Source organism: Hibiscus syriacus, unplaced genomic scaffold (genome assembly GCF_006381635.1).
Source record: "Hibiscus syriacus cultivar Baekdansim isolate YM2019G1 unplaced genomic scaffold, ASM638163v2 tig00009009_pilon, whole genome shotgun sequence".
NCBI lineage: Eukaryota > Viridiplantae > Streptophyta > Magnoliopsida > Malvales > Malvaceae > Hibiscus > Hibiscus syriacus.
Genome location: NW_024062181.1, coordinates 1302121 through 1328055, shown reverse-complemented (window position 1 = coordinate 1328055; position 25935 = coordinate 1302121). Strand labels below are relative to the sequence as shown.

The window sequence follows — 25935 nt, the reverse complement described above, 5'->3', positions numbered from 1 at the left end:
CATCCTCTCTTCTTCACTGCTAGGACTCATACTGGAGGATAATTTGAAGTTAATAGGAAGAGGGGTAGATATTGGCTTACAGTCTTGCATGCTGAATCGTGACAAGATCTTCTTCAAGTAATTCTTTTGTGAAAGCCAAATCTTCCTATTACTTCTGTCTCGGTGAATTTGCATCCCTAGAATCTTGTTTGCTTATCCCAAGTCCTTCATTTCAAATTCCCTAGCCAGTTGTGCCTTTAATTCTTCAATATGATCTTTGTTGGGTCCTGCAACCAACATGTCATCCACATACAACAACAATATAACAAAATCGTTATCACCAGACCTCTTGAAATAAGCGCAAGGGTCTGCATTAAGTCTGTTGTATCCAAGGCACATTATGAAGGAATCAAATCTCTTATACCAACACCTCGGCGCCTGCTTTAGACCGTACAGAGATTTGTTTAACCTGCAAACCAAGTTCTTTTCTTCTTCTTCAAAACCTTCAGGCTTGAGCATATAAATCTCTTCTTCAAGATTTCCATGAAGAAAAGCTGTTTTAACATCTAGCTGCTCTAGATGTAAGTTCAATGTAGCACACATTGCCAAAACTACTCGAACTATTGTTAGTCGAACCACAAGAGAAAATATTTCATTGAAATCAATACCTTCTTTCTGAGCATATCCTTTGACCACCAGTCTTGCACGATACCTCTCCACTTGATCGTCACCATTTCTCTTGATTTTGAAGACTCATTTGTTACCAATTGGCTTCATTCCTTGTGGTAGTGGCACAAGGTCCCATGTATTATTTTTATAAAGGGCTTCAATTTCTTCTTGCATCGCCATCATCCATAGTGAAGCATCTGAGCTGTTTATTGCCTCCTGGTAGGTTGATGGCTCACCGTCCTCTGTTAAAAGGCAATATGCAATATTACCTTCTATAACATAATCTGAGTGCCAATTGGGACGTCTTCTCACACGATCTGATTGACGAGTTATTGGAGCTTTAGAACTCTCTAGTTCTTGTTCATCATGAGCTGGTTCTGCTTCAGAAGAATCTCCTTGTTTAAACTCCTTTTCCACATGTATATGAGTAGTCTCTGACTTTTCAACGCTAGCATCGTCTTCTTTTCTTTGTAGCTTATCTTCTACAAAGATAACATCCCTACTAATGATCACTTTGCGGGTAGTGGGATCCCACAAGTGATACCCCTTTACTCCATCAGCATACCCCAAGAATTTGCATTTCCTGGATTTTGGATCCAACTTCGAAATTTCTTGGGAGTTGTACATCACGTACACAATAATTCCAAATACATGGAGGTTTGAATAATCAGCTGGTTTACCAGTCCACATCTCCATTGGTGTCTTCAGCTCTATTGTAGTTGATGGAGCTCGATTCACCAAATAACAGGCGGTATTGACTGCTTCTGCCCAGAATGATTTTTCTAGGCCTGCATCCCTCAACATTGCTCGTGTTCTTTCTAACAAGGTTCTGTTCATCCGCTCTGCCACTCCATTTTGTTGAGGAGTGTTCGCCACCGTGAACTGTCTTTTGATGCCTTCTCTCTTGCAAAAGTCATCAAATTCTTCGCTTGTGTATTCTCCTCCATTATCTGTTCTGAAACACTTGATCTTATTTCCAAAATCAAGTTCCACCCGCGCTTTGAAGTTTTTGAAAGTTGCAAACACATCTGACTTCTTCTTAATAGGGTACACCCAACATCTCCTGGAGTAGTCATCAATAAATGAGACAAAGTATTTTACTCCGCCTAGGGATGTGACCGGTGCTTGCCATACGTCAAAGTGAACCAATTCTAGAACACTTTTGCCTCTAGAATTTGATGTGTTGAATTTCAACCGGTGCTGCTTACTTGTTATGCAGTGCTCACACAAAGTAAGTGATACCTTTGTTAAGCCTGGAAGTAGTTTTTGCTCCACAAGGACTTTCATTCCTTGTTCTGACATGTGTCCAAGTTTCTGATGCCATAGCATTGCAGAATATGAACTACATGAGGCAACAGAGGCTTCTGCTTCTAGCAAAGTTTCTCCTTTTAGCATGTACAAGTTTGTTGCTATCTTTTTGCCTTTCAGCACCACAAGCGCTCCACGGAACACCTTAATGATTCTTTCTGTGTTTCAATCTTGCTAGCATTATTATCCAACAATCCGTAGGATAATAAATTTTCTTCAGGCCTTTCACGTGCCGCACATCTCGAACAACTTTAATTGTTCCGTCATACATCTTCAATTTGATGGTTCCCACGCCAACGATCTCTAAGGCATGATCATTGCAACTATAACAGATCCTCCTGAGACAGGTTCATAATGATGGAACCATTCTCTTCTTGAGGTCATGTGATATGTTGCTCCCGAATCAATGAGTCATATATCTGCAAATCGTTTTCTTCCTTCTACAGTGATTGATGCTTCACAGCATAGAGCATCTCCATCATCTGAAGTGTTTGCGGTATTGCCTTGTGGATTGGAGTTTTATTGAGACTCCAACAATCCTTCTTCAAGTGACCCTTCTTTCCACAGTGGTAACACTTTAAATTCTTTTTGCTTCTGGACTTCGATATACCATGTTTGTGACTGCTGCTTTGGCTAGTTCTGTTGATCTCCCTCTCGTCGTTTTCAACGCTTCTGCTTGTTGCAGATTTACTTGTCTGTCTTCCTTGTTCTTGCGCCGATTTTCTTCTTGTAGAACAGCAGCTGCAACGTCATCGAAGACTAGACTGGTGACATTACTATTTGTCAAGTTGATGATGAGTTGATCATACGAATCCCGTAGACTTTGAAGTAGGAGTTCAGCACGTTCTTGTTCTCCTATTTTACAGCTTAAGGATGTAAAATGAGAAAATAAGGTGTTCAGTGTATTTAAGTGCTCTGTCACTGAAGTAGATTCTGGCATACGGAGAGTGTACAATTTCCTTTTAAGGAAAATTTTATTGTGCAACGATGTGGCCTCGTACAATTTGGTGAGATGATCCCATATCTCCTTAGCTGTCTTCTTCTCCTCGATGCTTGACAATACTTCATCTGCTAATGCTAGATGAAAGTTTGCCATAGCATTTCCGTCCATCTCGTTCCATTTGTTGTCATCTGCGAAATCCACCGGCCTTTCATTGATAGCCGCTAGACACCCGTCTTTCCTCAGGATGGCCTTCATCTTCAATTTCCACAGTGAGAAATTTCTCCCATTGAATTTTTCAATATCAAATTTCGTTGTCATAACTTCTATTACGGATAGCTCCCACTATTTCACTATCATGAATAGTTCTCTGGAACCTTCAAAGAATGGGTAATACCTTCTTACTTTCTTATGTTGAAGGATCCACCTTTTGGTGGCAACCACAAAGACAATAAGTAGATATTACACACTCTAATCTAGCTCTGATACCAATTGTTGCGGAAGACTGCTATCGGATAGAGCAAAATCGCAACTGATAATTTGAGAAAATAAATATGAAGATAAAAGAGACACAAAATTTACGTGGAAAACCCCTAAAATATTTAGGGTAAAAACCACGGGCAACGGTAGAAGAATTTCGCTATGAGAAAATAGGAATTACAACCTCTCTCGATCTACCAAGGAGAAAAATGATAATTCTCTCTAGATAAAAAGGAGAAAACAACTCTCAAGAAACTCTCTAAAATTTCTCTAGTATTGGAAGAAAGCTAGAATGCTTCGGGATGGTTTTGAAGCTAAATGAGCTAGGGTATTTATAGTTGAAGTCTTAAGGACTAATTTGTAAATACCCAAAATTACAATGACTAATTTTAGTAATTTTACCATATAAAAAATAATAAAATTTAAGTCATTTTTGACCATTTAGCCGCCCCACTTGGGCTGCTATGACTTTCAACATGAATCTTCTCGTTGCTTCTCATTAAATTCTTGTTAAATGATTTGGGTCAATCTCTGATGTAGAAATACTTGATTGTATTAAGGTTTTTGTTGCATGGATTATTTGTCAATTTTGGGCGTTTTGAACGTGTTTTTGTATGTATGAGTATCGTTCGTCTTTCGAGTCAAAAATTCGATCTTTGAGTTGTAAGCTGCGAGTGTTTTACATTTATTATGTTGTTTGGTGGAAAAGAAAATAATCTAAATGTCTTCACACTTCATTATTTGCTAAAGCTTGTTCTTTCTTGAATGAGATGAATGAAAGACACAAGTAGATGATTCGGTTGTTAATCATAACTAGAACTTAAAGTAGCTTAATTTGCCTTTGTTGTTTTCCACTCTTGGTAAGGCTCACTCAACAACAATTCACCAGTGTGAAAAACTTGGATATTTGCTCTTGGTTTTGAGTTCTATTATACAGGATGTAACAACAATAATACAGATGGATTGGTGATAATTAGTTCTCTCCTTTCGTTTTTTTCATGGTTCGGTGCCGTTCTTCATTATCGAATGAAAAGGTAGGCACATCCATCTCTCACTCTAATATATCTGTGCAGATCTACGTTGTTGACTCCTTGGATCGAGAGAGGATTGGGAAAGCTAAACATGAATTTCAGGTTGTAAATTTAGCATGTACACAAATTTGTTAGACATTTGGGCTTAACATGGTCTGAATTTTTTAATTTGTATTCTTTCAGACTATCATCAATGACCCGTTTATGCTCAACAGCGTCATCTTGGTGTTCGCCAACAAACAGGACATGGTATGTTTTCTGCAGTTGTTCTGTACCAGTGTTTATCTCTCCGTGTACATTGCAGAATGAATATGGTATCTACTAGAGGAACTATTAGAACCAAAGCATGTGATTTTGAGTAGTTCGACGTATGTTATTCATTGTTCTCATCTATATTTCCCGAGCGTTGATATGTAATGCTTTTAGCAGTCATCGTTCCATCAAACTTGTTTTCCCGAGCAGACGGAAAGGGCTAGTTTTCTTTCCCCTCGTCACATTTTTAGTTTGCCTAAATAGCTGAGACGATTACAACTGTGTTCGGTAAATATTTCCTGAGCTTGCTAGTTGTATCCGTTTGATCTGATTTTATGTTTTCTTTATTCCAGAAAGGAGCAATGACCCCTCTGGAGGTATGCGAAGGTTTAGGACTTTTTGATCTGAAGAACCGAAAATGGCACATACAAGGTACTTGTGCGCTTAGAGGAGACGGCCTCTATGAAGGCCTGGACTGGTTAGCCGGAACACTCAAGGAGATGAGAGCTGCTGGATATTCATCAACAGGTCCATCATCGTTCTAATGAATGCAGATCGGAAGTGTTTCTCTTTCCCATGTTGCGCTAAAACGAAGCCTTCAAAACGAGAAAGTAATTCTTAATGACATCGTTTCATTATTCCATATCCACTCAATAACCTGAGCTTTATTCTTTAAGTTATTACTAATCCATACACTCAAGTCTCTTTATGTAATTCAGCCATCAACTTTCATATCTGTTTCTTCATCCCAAGGGAAAGGTTCCAATGGCTTGGTTGCATCAATGAGTTCATCGATTGGAATCTTCGGCTTTGAGCGCTGCAGTGGCTTTAGATCTTGACCGTACTTTTCGGGGTCGGAGCAGTACTCCTATAAACGAAAGAAAAAGAAGTGTAATTAAGTCGAACTTGATTAGTTTACGAGTTCCGAACGAAGAAAAATGTAATATTACTTACTTGGTCTGCATGCATTTTCTTGACAAAGATCTTGAATAGCTCGAAATTGTTTTCTTTGAATAAATCATCGGATGCACGGAGATATGTGACCCCATGCATCTTTGGTTTTCCCTTCTCGGTCACACCGTTGGGCCTTGCGTTCAATAGGATCTGATTGTAAGCGTAGCTGTCGTACCTTGGCAAGGCATTCTCACCTGCAACTTCAATGTGTTCTCTCCATCCCCCACTTAAAACCTGTCATCAACCACGCGTAACATGTTTGATCCAAATTGTTCATATGATCGGTAAGTATGGAAATAAGACGAAATTTCGAGGATTCAATTAGAACATTTAGAAGTTTGTGGATGTCTAATGCACCTGTTGAACAAGTTCTTGAGGTGCACTTTTGGCTTCCGCAGGTTGCTCGGTGTCCCTCATCTCAAGACAAGTGAAGTTCAAGATAGCCTCATCATGTCTCGAGAGCATCCTCGCAATGGGACGATACCCGTCTCGATCATACAAATTATAGTACCCGGCAGTAAGCTCGGCAGCATGGCTCTCTGATTTGTACCACCAGTGAATCCCGGATACCTTAGCATGACATTCGAAAACACCGAAACATTAGATAATCCGAACTCTTTGTTTTTTCTTGAAATACACGTGTTTTCGGTCACTTACTTTGGCCGCTAACTTGAGCTTACAGCCTAGGAAAGCTTTGTTGGCCTCGTCGAGGATGTCGTCTCCATGTGTGAGTAACTTGTTGGAGTACCATGTCAAGAAGAACTTGCCTTTCTCGGAGAGGTATGTCCCATTCGGTCCGAAAAACTCCGTTGCTTCGGGCGTGTCGTTGTATTCCCCAGCGTCGTCCGGCACGTTCCATTCGGGATGACCTGCTTTTGTAGCTGCCTCTTTGAATTCTGCTTTCAGGTACTTGTCATAGCACTGCACTCCATTTTTTTTATGTTACTGATCTATAACCAGAGCTTCTAGCCCATGATCTTATACATTGTCTAAATGTGGTTCTAATCCTTCTATTATATTGAAGTTTGGATTTAAACCAACTACTTTTATAATATTAGTATTAAGTCCAAATTGATAACATTGTAAAATATAAATTGCAGTGATTAACACAATTTGACATAATTTGATACCTCTACTTCTATAATATCAACAGCAGGTCCAGATTGATAACACCATTAGCCATTGTCGTCAAGTGTGAGGCCAATTTTTTTAGGAGGGCCAAAGTGCAATTTGAACTTTAGATTAATTTATAATTTCACAATTTCCTAAGTGACCAAATGTCAATTTTCCTCCCCTTTTTGGTCCCTCTATCTTTATAATGTTAGTAATAGGTCCAAAAAAAATCTACCTGAAATTCTCCAATGCCAGGGAAAATCCACCCCTGATCTTGTGGATAAGAAGGGTATCTGAGCTCTCCAGCTGCACCAAGTCCCACTTCAATGTCAATTATGACCCCATCTTCAATCAGATCTGCCATTGCCTCCCTGAAGCTCTTCATGAAGTCCCCATAAACCTAAATTTTCATGGACAATGTCCGGTAATCACATAAATCTCGATTATATTTATTGTCGAGATAGATCAGATCTCTATATAGAAAGCAAAAGTTTAGAGATTTAATTAAGAGACAAAGGAGGTTAAAAATAAATATGCCAAAGGCATAATAATAAAAATATTCCTAAAATTTAATTAAATAGTCACTTTGACCTTTTTTTTAGCATTTTAGCCCCCCACGTTTCATTTTGGGAGTAAAAAGGCCTCTATGTGGATCGAAATCATTAGTCAACAAATATTCAATGCTCTCAAATAGGGGTCTTTATGTCCTAAAATGAAACATTAGGGGTCAATATATTCCAAAAAAAGAGAATAAGGACTAAAATGATCATTTAGTCAAATAAAAAAGGTTTTTTTTTTCGTAAAATGAAAGTTTAAAGTTAAAATACTTAAAAAATAATAATTGGGTCAAAAGAAAGGCAAATATGCCTACCCCAGTCCTTGTCTACGTACCATTTGGTTGCATTAGTCAATGATCATTTACATGAGGATAAGACAAGGACAAACCTGGACAGCGGTTCTTCCATGGAAAATATTCAGGTGATCCACTCCGAGAGTGAGGTACTCCTTATTCCGGTTACCGGCTCGATTGGTGTAGAAGATATCGGGGTCGGATTCCCCGATATCTAGAACCCATTTCGGGATAGGGATAAACACTTCATCTCCCACATTCCCGCCACATTGATGGAAGGACATGATAGCTTGTAGCTTCAACCCACATTCTTTAACCAGTTCAACCATGCTCCGATATGCACTCCAATCATATTGCTTTGGACCTTTTGCTTCCACTATCCCCCACCACACATCGGACATTACCCCGTCCATACCGGCCGTTTTCAGCTTCAACAGTTGCTTTTTCAGGCCTTCCTTGTCTGTCAGAACATCGTCACTTGAAACAATCCCCAACTGTGATTCCATTTACAAATGTTGCAGAAAGATTAGCTCCAAAACATGATCGGTAAAATTGTGGGGTTTGGTCCCTCTACTAATTTCAAATTTGGGGTTTAATCCCGTACTTTAAATAGTTAAAATGATGACACATTTTTTATATTAAAAACACCCCCTCCAATTCATGTACGAGCATGACTTTTTTGACTATATGATTAACTATTCGGATTAAACAATACAACTAATAGATAAATACACGAACCGATTCAGAACCTTACCGGGAGCATCACATAGACCGGCACATAGTTCGCCAACATCTTCTTGTCCTCCATAGTTGTTTGAGCAACCTAAGGAGACTCCCAAACCTTCAAGTAAGACACTCTCTAAAGGATTATAAGTGAAAATGGAGACTGTGGTGATCAGCACATTGAGATCATACCTCTTTTTACAGGCAAAAAGTTGCAAGGAAATTAAAAGGATCAATAATGCAATTTAACCTTGCCGGGTCCAGTCCTTTGCTTTGATTGAAAGAACCTGCAAAAATCTTCACATGGGGTCTGTGATGCTTAAAGAAGAAGACAAAAGATGATAACAGACCATGTCACATGTGCAATCATTCGTGTTTACGTTTACGTAATTATGGGGGAAAAATTAGTTATCTTTTTTTACGGATTTCCAATCGATTTTCTTCGACTAGAAAAGATTTTATTTTTTAAAAAAGATGAATGTATGTTAAGGAAAGATACGAAATTTTATATTAAGAAGCGAATTTATAAAATTGTAAGGAACGAAAATACATTATTAATAAAGAATGTAAAGAAAATATTTAAATTATATATGAAAAATTAAAATTTTCAACCAACGGACTTGATATCGCTTAAGCATGTATTAAGCTCATATCCTTGTGTATATAAAAAAAATTGTTGGAAGACTCAACCATCAGAACCAGATGTGTGACACGAATCGATTCATATTAATCACATCAAATTCTTAAAAACCGAGATACTCCTTCCCATTCTTATATATATGATAGAACGAAATAAGTATGATAAATGCTTGCTAGGTTTCGTCGCATCGCATTTATTTTCTCTAATTAGAGTAGATCTTATCTTGAAGTAGGTGGACATTCAACCCGGTTTTTAAATTTACTACTTACCCTTCTATTACTAGGGATGGGCATGAGACCCGAATCATACGGGTTCCAATCCAACCCGATCGGGTCGGGTTTTTTTAAAAATTTGGGTTCGAGTCGGGTCAAGTTCGGATTTATGGTGAAAAATACTTGATCCGACCCAAAAATATATAATTTTACCTTATATATTTAGGAATAATTGCAATAATGTCCCTCTATATATTTTTTTTCAATTAAATCAATGTTTTTATTGAATAAAAATAATATTTTTATTAATATTTCGGGTCGGGTCGAGTTTTTAAGTTATATATCGGGTGAAATCTTGTTTTGGTTGAGTCGGGTCGGTTCTCGGGTGGAGGATTTCTTGTTCTCGGGTCGGGTGGACCAAAAACCCCACCCATGCTCATCCCTATATTTTACTTTATGTATCTTTTTATAGTTTTAGTATATATATTTAATAGAATCTATTAGATGTTCTCGTTGGTAAAAGATAATGTTTTCCATAGAAGTCTTACGTTCGAACAATTTCGTCTGCAAGTGTGTACGCATTGTCAAGATTCTAAATATATATTATCTTGTAATCATTCTAGACTATTAAAAAATGAGAAAAGAAAACACGATAACAACTGATTTAGCCTCGTGTCGTTTGTAAGCTTAATCATAATTATTAATTCATGAAGAGACATCATTGTTGAAGAGAGTTCCACGTATACTTTTTAATTTTAGCACATGTTAATAATAGAACGAGATATATTCATATGTAGGGTAATGAAAGTTTATCAGAGGGGGTATGTCGACTCAGATGCCATTAGAGATTTAACGATCTAGGCTAATGAAAGTTTCTTCTAATGATGATGACTAAATGTTAACATTCTGAAAGTTGGGTGACTCAATTGCAAAGATTTTTATTTGGATGACTGAATTGATACCATCTTAAACCTGCGTGACCATTTGGATAGTTTATGCTAATTGAATAAAGTCTAAAATTACATAAATATCCTGCAAATTTGTGTTTTGAAGCACTGAAAATACATAAAATTTAGAAACTTTATAATATTTTGGGTGAACTACATTTGAGTCACTCACTTATTCTCATAGTTCCATTTTGGTCACACAACTATTTCTATTTCAAAATCATACATAACATTTCGTTTTGATTTCGTTTTGGGCACTTATTGTTAAAAATAACGATGATGTTAACGTGTCACAATAAGTAATGTCACGTCACAATTGAAAAAAATGACATGTCAATAGTTTTGTTTATTTTTTAGTGGCCCGACCTAAACAAAACCAAAACATAACGTTATGTATGATTTTGAAAAAAAAATTAATGACCAAACAAAATCACAAGAATAGGTGGGTGACTAAATACGTATCTTACCCTAATATTTTTTATGGATGGTAAAGTAAGATTGAATAACAAAGTTTTTTTTTATTAATGTTATCCAAATTTGACCTCTAACGTTAAAAAAATCTAATCTAGCATACCCAATGACGATTGGCGATTGAGTACAAGGTTAATAAAAGTATAAGGACAAGATCTTTGCAGTGATTTTTAGGGTAAAATACATAAATAATACTCTATCTATACGGGGATTTTTGTTGAGTCCCTTAACAATAAAAGTTACAAAATAGTTGTCAAATTTAAAAAGGTAACAAATTGTTCTTTTTCCGTTAAAAATCTAAAGGCATATGATGTTGCAGATAGGGATGGGTCGGGTATTTTTCACCCTAAACCTGAACCCGACTCAACCCAAACGTCACCTTTAAAAAACCTAACCCGACCCGAACCCGAAATTAAAAAACCGACCTGATTGGGTCGGGTCGGGTCGGAACCCATCGGGTTTGAGACCCATGCCCATCCCTAGTTGCATATACTAAAATTGGAAAAATAAAGATTTACCCGTCGACTTTTTAACATTGTTATAATTTGATCCTAATTCTAAAAAAATAACTCTTAATATCTTAAAGTTGCACCAATTTAATCTCTTTTCTAACAGATTTCCATCATTATTCCCTTCACCATCATCTCTCATCGTCACGTCGATCTTCGTTCCTTCATTGTCATCGAGAATCTTCATTGTTTCTCTTTTTCTTCATTTTCAATTCTGCTCTTATATTTATTGATATGAGCCATACCCTAATCAAAACCCATGAAGGTTAAAACAAGGACATATATCATAAAACATTCGAGTCGCGACAACGTGTTTCCTACTAGACAACTCAACCACAGTGCTGGGTTTTCAATTGAGTTGAAATCTTGATTTGGTGAAAGAAGATGGACTAAATTGATAGAATATTAAAGGTTGTTTTTTAAAGTTAAAATTAAATTAAAAATAAAATGTAAAATTTAAGGACTAAATATGTTATTGTGTCAACTTTTTATTAACTACCAAGTAATATCATGTTAAAAAATTAACAAAAAGGACCAATTTATTACTTTTTCAAGTCGGTGACAATTTTATAATTTTTTAGTTAGTGGACTCAACAAAAAGTATCTTATAATCAAAGGACTGTTTACATATTATACCCTTTTAATTATTACTTTAGTATTTCTCATAAAATAGTATCTGTTAAAAAAAAATTAGTTTGTTGACAACATACAAATACAACTACTCAGACTTAAATTCTTTAAAAAAATAATATTTTCTTTTTATATCGGAGATCACTTAATAAATCCATTATGTCTTCAACTTTTTACGCTTTACAAATATTAGAATAGGACAATAATTCTGGAGGTCTTTTACGGAAGCTGCTCTCAACCTGGCGTTGAGGGCAGCCTACTACCTACTCCCCCATATCCCATTACATATGGGAATATGGGTTTGACATTTTAGAATAGGACAATAATTCATGCATGACCAAGAATGGGGCAGTTCTACTGTACGGCAGATTTGGTATATGACTAATGACAGGTATTACCGGAAATGTTATTTTTTTAACATTTCAAGTAAAGCGCTACCTAAAATATTATTTTTTACCGGAAATGTTAATTTCACTAACTAATTTCTGGTAGAACCCAATATTAACATTTTCAGTAGAAAAAAAATATTTTAGGTAACGCTTTACCGAAAATATTAAACATTTTCGGTAGAGCCCAATATTAATATTTTCGGTAGAAAAAAATGTTTTGCATAACGCTTTATCAAAAATATTAAAAAAATAATAACATTTTCAATAGCTCATATCTTTAACTGTATACTAAAGATGCCACACTTAAACATCCAAAAATGGCATGATCAGAATTAATAGCAAAAATAATAGAGGCATTGCATGGGCTCGAGAATGCGTAGCAATTATGGCACATCCAATCAAAGGCTTTAAAAGCATGTGCATATATATATGCACCATGTCTGGGCCATAACGTGTCAATGTGGTAGTTGTGCATTCAATGTCTTTGTTCCAATAGAAAATAACTTTTAATTATGGAAGATAAAAATATTTGATCTCGACTCGACTTGTTTTATTTTCAAAATTAAGTTTAAGGAGGGATGCGTTAGGTTTGGTATGACTAAATTTTGGATTTAAATAATCGAATTAGGAATAACTCGCATTAATCCGACCCGAAATATTTACCAAAATGTTATTATATTTACAAAAATGTTGTCCTCTCTCTATATAAATATAATATTTAGGTTAATTATGAGTCATTTTTCCCTTAACGCCGTCGACTCTCATTTCATAATTCTCTCTGATTTTTTCACTAATCATTTTCGGTTACATTTGCTTCATTCCCCTTCTTTTCTTAATTTTAGAATCATTTTTAAAGAAATATGATAGGGATATCTTTTTTAATTTCAGATCGAGTTTGCATCCCAAATGTCAAGATGGATTCGAGGAGGGTGTAATAACATTACTTTTCGAGGTGGGTTGGAGTCGGGTCGGTCAAATATCTGACTTGTCCCGTTGCCATCTCTACTTCTAATCAATTTTTTGTTCAAGTTTATTCTTCATGTTATTGTATGAGCTATTTAATAGTGATTAATGTTGTTTGATGTCGTTTTTGACGGATCTGATCGAAGAAAGATTAGTTTAGGAGGAGACGCATAATATACGCAAAATTTAGATTGATCCATAGGACGAATTTAAAGATTGAACAAGGATAGTGGAATTATTGGATGTATATATGGAAAATCGAGGTTTATTTTGGTAGAATTGAGTCTTAACTTAGAAATATGAGGTCAAATTATGTTAGGGTGAACAACTAGTGTCTACGGTCCGCCAACTATCAACAACGAGTTTGAAGTTCAAATCATGTATGTAGGTATTTGTGATTTCGGGTTTAAAGTTTATTATTGAAGCATCTGTGAATTCTAGAATATCATGAAAGATGATTTAACTAAAAATTTGGTTGAAAATGAAATCCAGACTTCTTCGAGTTGAGATTTCGTCTATTATTATTGTTTTTCCATTACTTTTCAGTATGTTAATAATCACCATACATATGTGCATGTGTAGGATCCATATATAGATTATTTAAATCATGCTTATAAATTTTTGGATGTATAGATAAAAAATTTGAGTCTCGACTTGAAAAGATGAGATCCAAATTATGTTAAGGCGAACATTTACCATCGACCGTCCGTCAGCCATCAACAACGAGTTTGAAGTTCAAATCATGTTTGTAGGTATTTGTGATTTCGGGTTTAAAGTTTATTATCGAAGCATTTGTGAATTCCAGAATAACACGGAAGACGATTTAACTAAAAATTTTGTTGGAAATGAAACCCAGACTTTTTCGAGTTGAGATTTCGTCTACTATTATTGTTTTTCCATTACTTTTCAATATGTTAATAACCATCATACATATTTGTATGTGTAGGATACATGTATAGATTATATAAATCATGTTAATGAGTAGTGATGAATAATGATTAAATTTATATTAAATAGTAATGGCTGAGAATTTGATCCGAACTCGATCTTTTTGGGTCACGAGGCCCAAAAATATCAAATTTTGTCTCTATTAAAACTCGATTAAACCCTACAACGGACTGGTCAAATTAATTTTCATAACCCAATATGACTACAAAACCTACCAAATATTTTAATCAGTGGGCCGGTCGTTATAAATTTATTAATACAAGGAAAGAAAAATCCAGCCAGCATTGTTTTTTCCTAATTAAGGCCATTCCTAAATCCTGCATAGGTTTATTACCATAGTTAGCCCATTCTTAATTATATATATATACATATATATACATAGTTACATATTAACTAAGATCAAACAACATATTTACATAGGATTATGTATCAAGATCAGCAAATGGAAATGGAAATGGAAATGGAAATGGAAATGCAAATGGAAATGGATATGGGAAGTGAATATGAAGGAAATTCTTCTTCTTCTTCATCAGCATCATCATTCACAGATGAAACCATTGGAGAAGATGAACAACTCATTCATGAGCAAGCCAATGTTGCTGAACTTCCATTTATGTATGTCATCTATTTATGGACACCCCATTGTGTTTGTAATTATTCCGTAAATATTTTTTTAGATTCGAATTTTAATATCTAGAACTCGTTCATTTATCGTAAAATCGAGATATATTTGGTTACTTAAAACATTTGGTAACATTTTTTCATGTAATTACTTAGGCCTCAAGCAATGGAAACACCAGGTGGTGGAAATACAGTGACTGGTGCTCATAACTCGACTGAAGTTGTGATGAACAATGCCATTGAAGCCTCCAATGTGTACTGTTTTCCAACGACAAACCTCCCACCAGAGTTCCGTCTGGATTTCTCTTCTACATTTCAACTTCCTCAGGTTAATTCATTTTCTATACTTCTATATAAATTAGGTTAAACTCTCATTTTAGTCCGGGATGGATCGGAGAGGGTGGTTGGAGGCAGTCGTCTCCCCGAGAATTTCAAATTATCATATATTTTAGTATATATTCGTGTATAATATTCGTGAACCTGCCACAAACTGTATAGATGGAGCAAGGAATTTGGAGTGGATCCTCTTTGGCCAGCACAAACTGGATTAATTGGCAGCATTTTTCTCAGATAACTACTACACGTGAACCTGCTATAAATTTCGGGTATTCGTATAATATTCGTGTTGTTTTCGTATCTTAGAATTTTATTTCTCGTTTTTTTAAATATAGTAAAATAATTTCGTTCCGTGTTCGAGTTACCATTTTCTTATTTATCTCTCCGTTAAGGTAATTAGTTCAAATTTACAACAGCAGTTTTCTTTTTCTTCCATGCAGGCCACAGGGTATCGGATACCAAGCCCTATTGAATCAAGTCATTGTATCGGATAACTTTCATGTGAATGATGATGTGCCGAGGATGATGAATTGGCAAGAAGACCCAAATCTTCATTTTATGGAGTGGCTGTCATTAAGGGAAGGCAATCGACCTCAAAATGTTGGTGTATCTGGGGCTTCAAGTTCAAGGTAATTACTCATATAAGGGTCTAATCTTTGAAAAAAATCGAATAAGAATCCAACATTTTCAAGTATGTTAAAAAAGATCCAAATGAGGGTCTTTAATTATCTGCAAATATTTTCAAAAGGTTAGAAGTTTTTTATTTTGGGGGGTCAATTTAACTCAAATGTGACGAAATAGTAACGATGTTCATTTTATTGAAATGTTAGCGTTGATAATTTTGTTCTTTTTTGTTATATCACTGAAGTTCGATCGAATTTAAATAAATAAATTTGTATTCATTAAAGTTCGATTTAATCCATAAAAAAACTTCTATCCTCAGGCACAAAGCAATCGAGAACAAGGTGTACGATCCCTCATATGCAGCTATGGGATTGCCGGTTGATCCTCATCTAAGAATGTTTCAAGCAATGAATGCAAAAAGTAAGTTTTAATTTATAACAATTAGATATAATTTTAAATAATTTATTTGTTTTTCCATTCGAAAACTAACACATGCTTTGATTCTCTTTTTTAGATAACAACAACAACAATAACAACAACGACGACGATTACAGCAACAACAACGATAACAACAACAACAATAATAATAATTTGGACGAAGAAGATGAGAAGGAGAAGAAGGAAGTGGAGGAGAATAATTGATCAAATAGCATGGGATGCCATTGTTGGAGGCCTTTTGGATGATTTAATGTTTCATTATGCATTGTTTATTTAGAGCAACTTTCAAGCTTGTTGTGTGGAACTACATTTATGGTTTTGCTTGTTTTAATTTATAAGGATTTGATCTTTTCTTTTCCTTTTTTTTTAATGTTGGATATTATTAATATCACAATTTATTAATCTCATTTTAGATTTTTCTCATATTTTAGTTGAATAGAATTTTTTTTATCAATTATAATATTTTTTTTAGAATTTTATTTAACTAAGAATTCTAAAAAATTCTCACCACATGCAAATCTTTACTCTGTTTTCAAAAATCCAACCTTATTTTCTTTTTTTATTAAATTAAAGTGATTATAAAGTAGTATCTGGTCTAAGTCCCTTCAATTATTTAACGATGAATACTTAATCATCTTTACGATCACTGATATTTAACTCTAAGAATTAAGTTGAATAAAGATTTTATTTAACTGATATTTAACTCTTCTTTCTTCCTTAAATACTCATAAATTTTTTTCTCAAGCTCTACTCTTTCATAGATGGGGATGGGGTTTCTTGAAGTTAACATAAAGGTGATGGTGATTCATAACTTCTATTCTCAGTGGCAGATGTATGTGTTCTTTAGGGTGGATATGTGCTCACCTTGAAATTTGAATTTTTTTATATTAGTTATTTATTTTATTAATGATGCTTGCTATAAAATTTTATTTATACTCGTTCCATATGAAAATTTTATGTTGTTGATACATATATATTCAACCCAAAAATTATTTTTGGATTTGCTATTATCAATGACACATTCAAATAAAAGGATTAATTTCACAATCTTTATAAAATAAATCAATGAAATTAAAATTTAACCAAGAAATTTACAAAAATTACATTCTTTAATGCATACAATGTCAAGTTAGATGGAACTTTTGGAATTTATATATATTTTTTATGCAAATTAAAGGTATAAGTAAAATCAGAAACAATAAACTCACACATAAAACCAAAAAGAATATATATATAATTGTAAGGGTTACTACTCGTGTTGTGGCCTTTGTAAAGGAAAGCTCCTCCAACAATTTTGCTTCAGTTTTCAGGTGAATTGTCGTCGTTGTCACTATGCTTCTTAGCTTTCCGACGACTCTTTTTTGTGGAACCGGTCCTACGGCGTGACAAATCGGTTTCGTCCTTCGGTTTCTTTTTCTTCTTGCTACTCTTTCGATCCTTTGGTGTTTTTTCACTTGTTTTCTTTCTGCTCTTTTTTTCCCGAGAGTCACCCGTTTCGTCGACCAATTTCATGTTCTCGTTTCGGCTTTTGTCGACTGATTTGTTGGTCGTTTCGTTGCTCGAAGAAGCGCTGCCTTCGTCGTCTTCCGGATTACCCTTGGGTGCGTCGCTGCCGCTGCCCTTACGGCTCGACTCCTCTTCGCCTTCGTCGCACGACGAGTTGCTTCTCGATTTCTTACGGCTCAAGGAAACGTCTCTCCCGCTACTACTGCCTAACGAACTCAACGATCTCCTGCTACTCCTGTGGCTGACAGAGCGGTCGGATTTTAGACTTTGTTGTTGATCTAAACTTTTCTCGGCACTGCTGCTGCATGTCGACGACTTGTCATCATCTTCATCGTCATCGTCATCGTCGTCGTCATTATCGGATTCGTTATCGCTTCTCTCGTCCTCGTCCGAGTTCCCTGAAGCTTCATCGTCGTCGGAGACTTCAATCCTACCGGAGAGGGCCTTCAATTTGGATGAGACTGAAGGAGAGAGATCTTCGGGGATATTGTTTCCTTGCTTGGCGACGGAGAGGAAACTTAAGACCGAAGCTAAATCACTTATCAGTGGCCGGGCGGTAGCTTCTTCTTGCACGCACATGGCTGCCATTGCAACAGCTTGATTCAATCCTCCTTCTGGGAATTCTTTTTTCAGTGATGGATCTGCCATTTGTGGGAAATATTTTGGTTCCTTGAATATTGGTTGTGCCTGTTCCAATCACTCAATTACACCCTAATTAAAATAACGCTTAAGGCCATTCCCTACCCTTGGACATGCCCTTGATGTGAAACTTGAAGAACAAAACCCTAAATAATCCGAGACAGCTACAATAAAATTCAATCAATGTACTTACCCAATTAACTAGCATTTGCTCTTCCTCCGGTTTGGAAGTGTCCAAGGCCTTTCTGCCGGAGATAATCTCCAACAGAACAACTCCGAAGCTATAGACATCCGTATGTGCATTAACGGTACCCGAGTTGACACACTCCGGAGCATTGTAACCATTGTTTTCCCTTATCTTCGACTGCACCAGCATATTGCTCTCGGCCGGAGGCCCGAGCTTGTCGAGCCGATGTTCGACAACTTCGGGTTGAAATCGTCGTCCAACAGAACTTTTGAGGACTTGAGATCACGATATATTACAGGAGGTTTGGCCTTCTCATGCAAGTATTGTAGACCTAGAGCCGTCCCGTGTGCTATTTTCATTCTTGTTACCCAATCTAATCGCTGCTTATCTCCTGCTTGGAAAATATTAACATAAAATATCGGGTTAATTATATCATACATCCCTAAACTATAATTCTATTCAGTGATCAGTTTCATGTCAATTAAGTCCTTCCATCAACTTCGGGTATTGATTGATGCAATACCGGAGAATGATCAATCAGAATGTTTTGAAGTATAGGGATCGAACTAGACGATAGTTCGAGGATATTCGGTGAAATTAACCCGAAAATGTTGGCATGAAAATGGAAGAGAAAAACATGTACCATGGAGATGATCTTGTAAGGAACCCCCTGGCATGAATTCATAAACCAAAAGCCTCTGATCCCCATCAGCACAGTATCCAACAAGACTGACCAAATTCGCATGCTGTAGGAGACTCAGCTGCCCTACTTCCACAAAGAACTCATCGCTTCCTTCCATTGCATTCCTATCAAGTTGTTTCACAGCAACATCCTATATTTTTTGTCCAAATCAAAATAAACAGTTCATTAGAAAACATAATCCGAGCTGCGATATTCGTGTCCGACACATATCCGGATACGATATAAACATACGATCTTTCGAATATACGAAAAGTTCGGACGTAAACCGGACCTGGCCCTGAATAATTCCCTTGTAAACTTTTCCGAGACTACCTTCACCCAACAAACTTTCTTGCTTGAAATTCTTGGTGGCGGAGGCTAACTCACGGAAGTTGAATGCTTTGATCGAACTATTGTTGTCATAGTCAGCTGGGGCAGTAGTAGTAGTTGCAGTAGTAGGTGTCTCCTTGTTTTCTGTTTCTGGTTTTCATAAAAATAATTTCTTTTAAAAAACAAGGTCTAATTGCGGATTTAGTCCCTCTATTAAGCTGAAATTTATCGATGCTAACATGCGAGTAATATTATAAAAGTATAGTGATTAAATTACAATCCGTGTTATAATACAGGACTTACACAGTACTTGTGAAATTGTTTCGTTCAATGACGATAGTAAATCTAATCGCGTTCGTGTTCATTCGTATTAGTATTCATGTGGTCACTTTAAAAGGTAGTATCGAATTATTTTAGATCTTTTGTTAAAAATTAATTAGAAAAAATGACGTACCAGGTACATATTGTTGTTGAGGTTGCAGCTCTTCAACGTCGGAAACATCATGGTCCCTTTTGCTGGTGCTGTCCTTGGTTTTTTGTGAGGAGAAACAAGGGAAACAATTCATTTTATTTATTTTACCGGAATGTTAATCGGAAACGTCCCCGAACCGAAAAGAGCAAGAGATGTCGGAGAGAACGCGTCGCATTAATCCAGCTAGCTACGTGAGAAATAAAAAATAAATCGAATCGAATAGAACCAGCCGGAGATATCGGTGTTGGGGAGAAGCCTTCAACAGATTGAAGGACCCCTCTTAGGAGCAGGGGGTTTTGCAACCAAGGAAGAGAACAAATGATCATGAGAATCCATGGTTTTGGAACATAACCAAATTATAAAACCAAAAAAAAAAGACAGGAAAAATATTGTAGGTTTTGTTCCTCAAAGTTGTCGGAGAAAAAGAGGGAGAATTGAGTGGACATTTATTGAGAAAAGGATGGCCAAATATATGTAATGAGATTCAGAATTTTCTGTTGGTTTTCTTTTCCTTGCAAAACCTTTCTAACCATTTATTTTTATCTCATGGTATTGATTAAATAACATGTGAATTATGTGATGAATGTTGATGTGATATCAGAGATGGACTGAGGGGTCGACTCTTCATAAAAGTCTATAAATTTATCTTCGAACAAAAATTTTATGTTTAGTGACGTAATTGTTTTGTATAATTTTTTATCTAGACTAATAAATTTAAAATCTTGCGTTTATCTCTACCATGAAAGATACATATATTAAATTATTTCAAGAACTTGTATGACATCACGGTCCTGAAAAAAATTTAGTCCCTCCGCAAGTTGAATACTATAAACGCCTTCGTACGCGAGTCTCAGATTAAGTCAGTTTATGGCATTCCCTTAACCAAGGGAGACAAGTATTGTGCCTAGTTGCATCTCTACCACCACTCTTCCACTGGTCGAAACCTCCGGAAGAACTCTTTCGCTGATCAAGGCCTCTGATGTTCTTGGAAACCTCTAGAGTTCCATATCTTTCAGTCGATTACAATATGATGACATGACCACTAACAAGTCCATGTGATCTACCAAAGCTAAATCTATTATATGACAACCAAATCTATTTAGCCTATCAACCTACAAATAGACATCATAACCCTAAACTTGACGCCAGTACTAAGAATCAAGGTCACCAAGCATGGTCTGAGAAGGGATCTCGAATTCTCTCTCTGGTGACCTCTAAAGGGCATATTATCTTCTTCAACTCACTTGAATCCCAAACTGTGATTCTTCATCAAATCAAAATAGATGAACCGCTTATGATCTTCGACCGTGAATTATGTCAACAAATTATTATACTTTAATGACTTAGAAGTACACCATATTTGATTCATAAAACTATACTGTACAAATTACAAAACAATTATGTTCTTACTTTTCCTCACTTGCTATGCAGAGTTAAAATGATGGGAGCCTCATGAAAATTATGAAACTTCAAAATGTTGCTCGACCACTTCTTGCATCAGGAGCAACGAGTACTAAGGAAATATGGGAAGAGGTTCGATTGAAAGGCAGTAAAGTCCCATGGCAAAACCTGATCTAGTATCCCCTTCATATCCCAAAACACAGCATGATATCATGAATGGTAATTTCAGATCGATTTCCTACCAAGGACAGGCTGCAACGGTTTGGTTTAGTAACTAATGATCAGTGTATTCTCTGTTTTGAAGCCCGGGAAACCAGAGACCACCTCTTTGCTGAATGTAAGATGGTTGCTTTCATTTGGAACTCTATTCTTCAACTCTCTGGTCTGCACAAACCTCCTTCCAGTTGGACTAACTTATTGGGTTGGGCGTCTAATACTTGGAAAGGAAAATCACTGCTTAGTAGTATCCTGAAACTTTCTTGGTTCACTTTCAACTACACCGTATGGGAGGAAAGGAACCGAAGGCTTTTTAGAGGAAATTACAGATCTGAAGATGAAGTTCTTAACTCAATTAAGCAGATTGTAGGATCTCATCTAAGTGATAGGAATGTTAATAGATTATATAGCACAAATTTATCTCTTTGTAAGCATTGGGTATAGTCTGATTTTTGTTGTATATAGGTTCCCCTTTTTTGTTCCAATGATTGGATTGGTTTTGTAGCAGTTCTCTGTTATTTTTGGGTAATAAAATCTTAATTATCTAAAAAAATAAAATTATGGATAAATTAAATAAATATGATAACATAAAAGCAATTGCCAACCCCATTATTCAAATCAGACAATCAAATAAGACAAAGCCGCACACTCTCCGTTTGCATATTCCGGTAATATTGTTCATTGAGATGAGACACAACATGTAATGTAATAATAATCACTACAAATAGAAATCAGTGGTCGGTGGCAGCTAAATGCTCTCATTCTTGGCTCTCCTTCAAGAAGTTCTTGAACCAAAATGCAGAAGACTTGGGGTGTCGGGTGAGACCATTTTTGAAGTCAACGTAGACCAGACCGAACCGCATGGTGTAGCCATGGGACCACTCAAAGTTGTCCAATAACGACCATGCACAATATCCCCTCACATCCACTCCATCCCTGTCCATGTCACAATATCATAATGTCGAATCATTAAAATGATTAAAAGTTCGAAAAAGTTCAGGGATTAAATCGAAAAAAATGACTACTTTTAGGATTAAAAATTGATTTAACCCTTTTGAATTACTGACTTGATTGCTTGAGCAACGGCAGCAATGTATCCTTTGTAAAAGGCAACCCTCCTTTTGTCATCAAGCATTTCATGGAGTGGGACATTTTCATTTTCTTCATCATCCATTCCTAAATTTTAGAAACCATTCATGTTATCAGTTCTGAATAAACATAACCCTAACTCAAATTTATACTTGATCGACCCACTTAGGTTCTAACCGAATTAACTGAATCGATTCGGTAGTTTAAGTTCAATTATCAAAATAGGAGCAAATCGAAAATTTAATGAATAAATTAAAAAAATTTAAATTTTAGTGATCAAAATAAGACTTAGAAGAAAGTTGAATGATGAAATTTATAATTTATCTGAAATAATTTAAACTCGAATTTGTCAAAATTCAAAATTAACCCGAATCGAAATTACATAAAAAAATTAAAATCCAAATCCAACCTATCTAAATCAACAAGTAGTCCCTTGGCAAATTATTGAATTCATTTGCATACCATTCTCCATTATATATATGGGTGGGTTATTGTATGTATCGGATATGTAATTGAGAACCTTCCGCATGCCCCAAGGAACAATATAGAGCCAATCCGATGCAGCCTGCCATTAAACAGAAACCTGTTCAAAGATCGGAAACTCCATAATTCATGTATCCATGGCAGACAGACGCCGAGGATTCGTACCTTTTTGCCGATCTTCTCGCCGTCTTCCCATTCCACTGTCGATACATAATCGATGTTACAAGGTAGAGACACAAACTTGGTTCGGAATTTTACGAAATCAGCTTATGGTGTTTGGTTTATGATTTACCGATTTTCGCAACCTGTTGTGACTTCTCGAAATGACCTTCTTCCCCACTGTCTGCTGCATGAGAAACTAGCCTCGATGTGTACTGGTTTAAACCGATGAAGTCCATGGGGCCATTAAGTATTAGCTCCTTGTCTTCGTCGGTGAACTCGGGGAGCCGATCCCCGAGTCGTTCACGCATGGTTTTAGGATAGTCTCCGAAGTACAACGGGTGCAAGAACCTGTAGAACATATTTATTGAATGTGGTGCTAAACTTGAATTCGAATCTTGAAGACGATATTATCGAATGTGAGGGAAATTCTAACCATCCGAGCTGAAATTCAACACGCCTTTGTGCAGCACATTGATCTTCGATTTTATCCGAGTTAGCCTCGGCCCATTCGCAATCAACCACTAATCCTATCTGCCCCCCTTGCTCTTCCTACAAGTAATAGTCACTTTCCATCACATGTTTACATTAGCTGAACATTGATGATGACAAAAGAGAACCCGACCCGACGCTGTCGGGTTCTAACCTGTTCCGATCCTGTAAAGACGGTTTTTTCCGAAAACTTTTGGGATCCGTAACGAAAGCAGATCGCATTGTACCTTGTACTTGGTTTGGTATATGGAAACAGCAGCAGAGTGTGCCAATATCATATGGTGAGCAGCCAAATATGTTTCCACCGATGAATCACAGCTTCTTCCCGGCGCAGATCTTCCGGTATCATACCCTCCCACGGCAATATGCAGTGGCTCATTAATCGTGATCCAGTTTTTCACTCTATCGCCAAAATGTGCAAAGCAAGTGTCTGCAAATATGGCAAAGTAGTCCCTGAACATATCTCGAACAGGCTCGATTAGACTTAGGAAACAATACGATACAAAACTCGAACTCGAAATGGCCGAAAACATAAACGATGCAGAGAAATTCATGTTATAAACTTACACAATTTGCTTGTTTAACCACCCTCCTATTGAGTCATGAAGATGCAATGGAAGATCCCAATGATACAAAGTCACAAAGGGCTCAATACCTGTAAAGTGCACAAAGTCAATGTTCTTTAAGATGTATATATTGCTATTTGAATTGGTAAAATTATGCATTCAGTCCCAGTAATTCAACAAAGTTTGAGAATGAGTCCCTATACACCATTAGTATTTTCAGTCATATGTCGCCTCATATGACGGCACCCTAATTGACATGTAGAGTTTGCAGTTTTTTGAAAATTTTAATAAGATACCCAAATATTTTCAAAAGTTCTCATTGAGCCCCTCAATATTTTTGAAAAAATTAATTAAACCCCTCCAACTTGCCAAGTTCCACCAGGAGTCATCATGTACCTTTTTCGAGGAGGGTATCAATCACATTGTTGTAGAAAGCAATTCCTTCCTCGTTAACTTTGGTTCCCAAACCATCTGCAACCCATTAACACCAGATATGAATGTTTTAATATAATATCTGCAAATCAATTTATAGATATATGTTAGGAAATAAAACAACGACATGTATAGTGATTGCACAATTTTAAAAAGAATTTCTATGTAAAATGTTGGTGTACTTTTTATTGTGCGATCACTATGCATGTCGTTATCTTTTAACAATATATACACATACCTGGGAAAATACGAGGCCATGATATGGAAAACCTGTAAGCTTTGAACCCCAACTCAGCTATAAGGTCGATATCTTCCTGTAATAACATATATATATATATATATATTGACAGAACATTAAAGATAATTCTTGGAATGCACCTTGTAATGAATTTGACAAGGTTGAGCATCATGAATTTCCACAAACTAACCTTGTACCGGTGATAATGATCCACAGCCACATTAGGATTGCTTCCATCAATTATTTTCCTAGTAAAAAACAAATTAAGAGACTTTTAGTCGATATGAATTGATTCAGTTGATTGAGTACTCGTAAAGTTCGAGTCTCACTAACAGTCTCGGAGCAAGAAAGGAAAATACCTTCGGTGTGTGAGAAAACATCCCATATGCTTTTCCCTCTGCCACCCTCGTTGACACCTCCTTCAATCTAGAATTATCATGTTCAACTTATATTCGAACACGAATACGAGGCGAAGACACCGAAGACGAAATGAGGAGGGAAGTTGGCACGACAAACTTGTGTTGTTACGGAACCATGCTCTTCTCCTTGCTTGAGAACATGCTTCTTATTTGCCATATTTGTCGTTAAGAAAGACGTGCTTGATTTTGTGTGTGTGAGAGAGAGGGGCAGTAAGCCTATATACTCCCTCAACAACTGTAGCTTTACTGTGTCAAGCATCTAATTCTAATTCAGCTTTGCATCTAAAAATGTTAAGCATTAGCTGTTAGGTTCTTTACATGAAAGAATAATAATCAAAATAATTTTGTTTGGAATCATATGCCTTGCCAAATTAACGTGGCGACTTTAGTTTTAGACTGACTTATTAACAGCTTAATTTCCCTGATTCGGACGCCGTCCCGGAATGTTCAGCCTAAAAGAAGAGGCCAAGTGGGACGCATCGAAGGTAAATCGATGTTCGATTTGGTTCGGATTGTTAGATATCGTTGGATGGTTGCATTGAAAAAGTGGTATAGCATGTACGAATCGACTGTGTTTTCGAACCGGGTAATCTTCGG

At 36.3% G+C, this 25935-nt stretch overlaps 4 protein-coding genes and 1 pseudogene across 4 annotated transcripts; 2 read left to right on the top strand and 3 right to left on the bottom strand.

Moving 5' to 3' along the window:
* The first annotated feature begins 4150 nt into the window (after positions 1–4150).
* Positions 4151–5294, top strand: LOC120202776 (ADP-ribosylation factor-like). Its single transcript, XM_039203149.1, has 5 exons — positions 4151–4163; positions 4314–4342; positions 4450–4509; positions 4591–4656; positions 5013–5294. Exons 1-5 carry the CDS (start codon positions 4151–4153, stop codon positions 5202–5204), a joined length of 360 nt encoding a protein of 119 aa, XP_039059080.1. The 3' UTR covers positions 5205–5294.
* A 10-nt stretch (positions 5295–5304) lies between these two features.
* LOC120202929 (beta-amylase-like) lies at positions 5305–8440 on the bottom strand. Its single transcript, XM_039203278.1, has 7 exons — positions 8331–8440; positions 7672–8070; positions 6962–7126; positions 6271–6534; positions 5971–6183; positions 5614–5847; positions 5305–5527 (listed from the first exon to the last, which is right to left on the bottom strand). Exons 1-7 carry the CDS (start codon positions 8382–8384, stop codon positions 5375–5377), a joined length of 1482 nt encoding a protein of 493 aa, XP_039059209.1. The 5' UTR covers positions 8385–8440; the 3' UTR covers positions 5305–5374.
* Positions 8441–14450: 6010 nt separating this feature from the next.
* LOC120202775 (putative uncharacterized protein DDB_G0272516) lies at positions 14451–16231 on the top strand. The gene is made up of 6 exons (XM_039203148.1): positions 14451–14623; positions 14786–14957; positions 15128–15234; positions 15406–15594; positions 15909–16009; positions 16104–16231. The coding sequence occupies exons 1-6, from the start codon at positions 14451–14453 to the stop codon at positions 16229–16231; spliced, it is 870 nt and encodes a 289-aa protein (XP_039059079.1).
* A 1095-nt stretch (positions 16232–17326) lies between these two features.
* LOC120202774 lies at positions 17327–19937 on the bottom strand (annotated as a pseudogene).
* Positions 19938–22055: 2118 nt separating this feature from the next.
* On the bottom strand, positions 22056–25350 carry LOC120202928 (beta-glucosidase 42-like). Its single transcript, XM_039203277.1, has 12 exons — positions 25279–25350; positions 25110–25167; positions 24920–24995; positions 24646–24720; positions 24251–24338; positions 23911–24136; positions 23628–23743; positions 23325–23542; positions 23198–23232; positions 23012–23114; positions 22528–22636; positions 22056–22396 (listed from the first exon to the last, which is right to left on the bottom strand). Exons 1-12 carry the CDS (start codon positions 25302–25304, stop codon positions 22219–22221), a joined length of 1308 nt encoding a protein of 435 aa, XP_039059208.1. The 5' UTR covers positions 25305–25350; the 3' UTR covers positions 22056–22218.
* Positions 25351–25935: the final 585 nt, after the last annotated feature.

Coding starts and splice junctions, on each gene's coding strand:
- LOC120202776 (XM_039203149.1), top strand. Junction 4,510..4,590: donor AAGCTAAACATGAATTTCAG/GTTGTAAATTTA, acceptor GTATTCTTTCAG/ACTATCATCAATGACCCGTT. Junction 4,657..5,012: donor TCGCCAACAAACAGGACATG/GTATGTTTTCTG, acceptor TCTTTATTCCAG/AAAGGAGCAATGACCCCTCT.
- LOC120202929 (XM_039203278.1), bottom strand. CDS start 8,384: ATGGAGGACAAGAAGATGTTGGCGAACTATGTGCCGGTCTATGTGATG. Junction 6,184..6,270: donor AGCTCAAGTTAGCGGCCAAA/GTAAGTGACCGA, acceptor TGTCATGCTAAG/GTATCCGGGATTCACTGGTG. Junction 5,528..5,613: donor AGAAAATGCATGCAGACCAA/GTAAGTAATATT, acceptor TTTCGTTTATAG/GAGTACTGCTCCGACCCCGA.
- LOC120202775 (XM_039203148.1), top strand. CDS start 14,451: ATGGAAATGGAAATGGAAATGGAAATGGAAATGCAAATGGAAATGGAT. Junction 15,235..15,405: donor GAACCTGCTATAAATTTCGG/GTATTCGTATAA, acceptor TCTTCCATGCAG/GCCACAGGGTATCGGATACC. Junction 16,010..16,103: donor TCAAGCAATGAATGCAAAAA/GTAAGTTTTAAT, acceptor TCTCTTTTTTAG/ATAACAACAACAACAATAAC.
- LOC120202928 (XM_039203277.1), bottom strand. CDS start 25,304: ATGGGATGTTTTCTCACACACCGAAG. Junction 24,339..24,645: donor TGATACCCTCCTCGAAAAAG/GTACATGATGAC, acceptor TGCACTTTACAG/GTATTGAGCCCTTTGTGACT. Junction 23,744..23,910: donor TATACCAAACCAAGTACAAG/GTACAATGCGAT, acceptor TATTACTTGTAG/GAAGAGCAAGGGGGGCAGAT.